Source organism: Sprattus sprattus, assembly GCF_963457725.1.
Source record: "Sprattus sprattus genome assembly, chromosome: 13".
Lineage (NCBI taxonomy): Eukaryota > Metazoa > Chordata > Actinopteri > Clupeiformes > Clupeidae > Sprattus > Sprattus sprattus.
The window spans coordinates 7,940,775-7,945,774 of record NC_137911.1 but is presented as its reverse complement, the minus strand read 5'-3'; the positions used below and the strand labels follow the sequence as shown (position 1 = coordinate 7,945,774).

At 45.7% G+C, this 5,000-nt stretch overlaps 1 protein-coding gene across 5 annotated transcripts in view; it reads right to left on the bottom strand.

Moving 5' to 3' along the window:
* Positions 1-5,000, bottom strand: part of pacs2 (phosphofurin acidic cluster sorting protein 2) — a 59,880-nt gene that overhangs the window by 19,938 nt on the left and 34,942 nt on the right. For all 5 annotated transcript variants that reach the window (XM_080850627.1, XM_080850629.1, XM_080850628.1 and 2 more), the window contains exons 2-4: positions 3,634-3,721; positions 1,113-1,202; positions 595-720 (exon numbers count right to left, since the gene is read on the bottom strand). In XM_080850627.1, coding sequence (XP_080706753.1) covers positions 595-720; positions 1,113-1,202; positions 3,634-3,721 — 304 coding nt within the window. The remainder of the gene's footprint in view (positions 1-594; positions 721-1,112; positions 1,203-3,633; positions 3,722-5,000) is intronic.

Below are 5,000 nucleotides of genomic sequence, written 5' to 3'. Positions count from 1 at the left end.
CAGTCCAGCTTTACTTCCTTGTGTGTGTGCGTGTGTGTGTGCGTGTGTGTGTGCGTGTGTGTGTGTGTGTCTGTGTGTGTGTGTGTGTGTGTGTGTGTGTGTGTGTGTGTGTGTGTGTGTGTGTGTGTGTGTGTGTGTGTGTGTGTGTGTGTGTGTGGTGTGTGTGTGTCTGTGTGTGTGTGTGTCTGTGTGTGTGTGTGTGTGTGTGTGTGTGTGTGTGTGTGTGTGTGTGTTGGATACCTCATGGTGTAGCTTTAAGCCCAAGGATAGAGAGGCTCTATGAAACACTGAAGATGGATTTCCTCTGCTATGTTTTGACTACTTTCTTCCTGGGGCGCATGCTATCTGTGTGTGTGTGTGTGTCTGTGTGTGTGTTTGTGTGTGTGTGTGTGTGAGAGAGTGTGTGAGAGTGTGTTTGTGAGAGAGTGTGTATGCATGTGTGAAAGAATGTATTTTTCTGGAGAGCCCTCAAGCCAATGGCAATCCTTGTTACACACATGTCAAAACACACACTAACTCTTAATACTGACTAAATTCAGAGAGCAATTCACTGAAAATGAAGGAGGGTTGCAAAGAAGTGTGCATGTTTGATACCTCAGCCATGTCTATGGATCCAGCAGCGAGTGTCTTGTAGCCCAGGATGGTGCGATTTTTATACCGCTTTCTTCTCTGGAGCATAATCTGGAGCTTATTCCCCTCTCTCTTGAGATAGTGAGGGTACTGACACACACACACACACACACACACACACACACACACACACACACACACACACACACACACACACACACACATACACACACACACACACACACACCAATGAAAACACATTTGAGCATAAAGTGGACAATCATTATGCACATTCAGGCACAAAAGGACAAACACCCACAGACACGCACATACAGTAGATCACACTCACACACACACAGACAAACAAGAAATAGACTCGGGAGTAAGAGATATAATCAGAACAGTGATTATCGGCTGCTCCCCCATGGTAATATCTGATTAAAGTGCTCATTAATATTTCAGTTTAATATCAGTTAAATGTGATCTCTGACTGATTAAACTTAGGCAGCTGTGGTCGTGCTGCGTCCTGTTGCCCTGGTTACCTGCAGGGAGAAGGTGAGGGCAAGGTCCGTCTCAATGAATCCTGTAGGGGGCAGCACTATCTCATGGGAGCGCAAGATACGCTTGGAGCCCTGGACAGAGAGAGCGAGAGAGATAGAGAAAGAGAGAATAATAATAATAAGGGGAATAATGAGGGAAGAATACAGACAGAGAGAGATGGATAAAGAGTACAAGATGGGGGCAGAGGGAGAGTCATCGAGAGGAAGAGAGACAGCACAGGAACAATGAGAAGATCATTAAGGGGCGAAGAAGAAGCTTGTCTTTTTCCCCTCCATTTGCAGCCACTGCTCCAGGACCAGCTCACTCAACCCAGCTGTCAACCACTCCCTTCGGGCCTCCCTGCCTGTCACAGCTGAACACAACTGAGCACTGACCTCTCAGAGCAATGACATCTCTGACATCTCTGAGCACTGACATCACTGACATCACTGAGAACTGACATCACTGAGCACTGACATCACTGAGCACTGACATCACTGACATATCTGAACACTGACATCTCTGGCATCACTGAGCACTGACATCTTTGAGCACTGACATATCTGACATCACTGACATCACTGAGCAATGACATCACTGAGCACTGACATCTCTGACATCACTGAGCACTGAAATCTCTGAGCACTGACATCTCTGAGCACTGACATCACTGTCATCTCATAGCACTGACATATTTGAGCACTGACCTCTATGAGCACTGACATCTCTGAGCTCTGGTCACTGACCTCTCTGAGCACTGACATCTCATAGCACTGACATCTTTGAGCACTGTCATCTCTGATCACTGACCTCTCTGAGCACTGACATCTCATAGCACTGACATCTCATAGCACTGACATCTCTGAGCACTGACATCTCTGACCACTGATATCTTTGAGCACCGACATCTCTGACATATCTGAGCACTGACATCTCTGAGCACTGTCATCTCATAGCACTGACATCTTTGAGCACTGACATCTCTGACCACTGACCTCTCTGAGCACTGACATCTCATAGCACTGACATCTTTGAGCACTGTCATCTCTGATCACTGACCTCTCTGAGCACTGTCATCTCATAGCACTGACATCTTTGAGCACTGTCATCTCTGATCACTGACCTCTCTGAGCACTGTCATCTCATAGCACTGACATCTTTGAGCACTGACATCTCTGACATATCTGAGCACTGTCATCTCATAGCACTGATATCTTTGAGCACTGACATATCTAAGCATTGACCTCTATGAGCACTGACATCTCTGAGCTCTCAGCACTGACCTCTCTGAGCACTGACATCTCATAGCACTGACATCTTTGACCACTGACATCTCTGACCTCTCTGAGCACTGTCATCTCATAGCACTGATATCTTTGAGCACTGACATATCTAAGCATTGACCTCTATGAGCACTGACATCTCTGAGCTCTCAGCACTGACCTCTCTGAGCACTGACATCTCATAGCACTGACATCTTTGAGCACTGACATCTCTGAGCTCTGGCATCTCTTCCCACACCTTACTCATTCCTCGCCCTGTCAGGTAGAACCAGATAACAAGGTGGACATATTCCCTATGGCTCTCACCAAGGCAACAGCACTAATGTGCAGGTGATTTATCTCACGTGGAAAGAAGGGGATGGGGGGGGGAGGACTTTGCTATGGCTACGGTTACATCATCAGTTTCACCACAGACAAAAAAAAAACTAGGCTTCATTTTAAGGTGTATGAAAAACACATCAAACAAGCAGGTGCTCTCACCTCTTCCTTTCCAGACCCTGATCTAAACCAAATCTAACGATTTCAACAACGAACGATTTTTGTCCGTAAAGTGGTTTCATTTAAGCTCGAAGGCTGCATCTGACTGCCGGCAGAAATGGCCTCCCCTGTGTCAGACTCCCTGAGCCTTACAGAAATTTGGCACGCAGCCAGAGGAAGAAATCATCTCCTCAATTAGCCCCAGGTCATACGCGCAACCGCTTGCGTTCAGACCACCCCCGCATTGCTATGATGGCCTTAGCCATTTGGTACAGTCTGCATACACTGTACAGTCTGCATACACTGATTAAACTGTCACTTGTGGGTCCCACCGTCTACTCAGCAAATACACACAGACATTACCAGCAGTCAATAACAGCCAACCACTTAGAGAGGGGAGAGCTCAGTGAAGAGGAAGTAATATATACTTTACACAAAGATACACTGCGAAGGACGTTTTGCGTGCCACGCACTGTAATAATATAATAAAGTGTCACTGTCTTTTCTTTTCTAAATCAGTATTCTTTTCTAAATCATGTGGCCTCTGATCTGACTAACAGCGCACAGTGTAAGCATCTACACTAACTGCAGCCCAAATATTTACACTGGGCTTGACGTGTTATGGTTATGCATTTTTTACAGACTTGTGTACAAGGCATGAAGATTCTGCATCAGTTGAGTATGTGTGTGTGTGTGTGTGAGTGTGTGTGTGTGTGTAAAAGAGAGAGAGAGAGAGTGTGTGTGTGTATGTGTGTGTGTATACCTGGATCTTGACGGCGATAACTACAGATATGAGTTCCTTGTCCAACTCCCTCATCACAACCAGCTTCTTCAGTGTGAGACTGCACAGCCTGAGAGAGAGAGAGTGTGTGTGAGAAAGAGAGAGAGAGAGAGAGAGAGAGAGAGAGAGTGAGAGAAAACGGGAGATTCACTGTGAGAACAGTCTGTCTGACACAAAATCATTCTGTCCAAATCAAAGTCAGATTACTCATGATTGCACTATTCTCATAAACGAATGATTCACTCTCATATAAACACATACAAAAGCAATAGCCCCACATAAATAACACAGCAGTTTACTCGTTGCAAAGCGCTAAAAGATGTCATAAACACATCCAGGCTCCTGAGTCCACACCCAGCTGAAAACACAAGCAATCACAGCAGAACACCATAATACAACACAACTATGCATACCACACCCCAGAATATACCAGTACATCAACACAGTACTACAACGCACAGCATATAGCACAGCACAGCATATAGCACAGGACAACATATAGCACAGGACAACATATAGCACAGGACAACATATAGCACAAGACAACATATAGCACAGCACAGCATATAGCACAGCACAGCATATAGCACAGCACAGCATATAGCACAGGACAACATATAGCACAGGACAACATATAGCACAGGACAGCATATAGCACAAGACAACATATAGCACAGGACAACATATAGCACAGCACAGCATATAGCACAGCACAGCATATAGCACAGGACCACATACAGCACAGGACAGCATATAGCACAGGACAGCATATAGCACAAGACAACATATAGCACAGGACAACATATAGCACAGCACAACATATAGCACAGCACAGCATATAGCACAGCACAGCATATAGCACAGCACAGCATATAGCACAGGACCACATACAGCACAGCACAGCATATAGCACAGCACAGCATATAGCACAGGACCACATACAGCACAGGACAGCATATAGCACAGGACAGCATATAGCACAAGACAACATATAGCACAGGACAACATATAGCACAGCACAACATATAGCACAGCACAGCATATAGCACAGCACAGCATATAGCACAGCACAGCATATAGCACAGGACCACATACAGCACAGCACAGCATATAGCACAGCACAGCATATAGCACAGGACCACATACAGCACAGCACAGCATATAGCACAGCACAGCATATAGCACAGGACCACATACAGCACAGCACAGCATATAGCACAGCACAGCATATAGCACATGACAACATATAGCACAGGACAACATATATAGGGTGACCAGACGTCCTCTTTTTCCCGGACATGTCCTCTTTTAGAGACCTAAAAAATGCGTCCGGCAGGGATTCCCAAAAC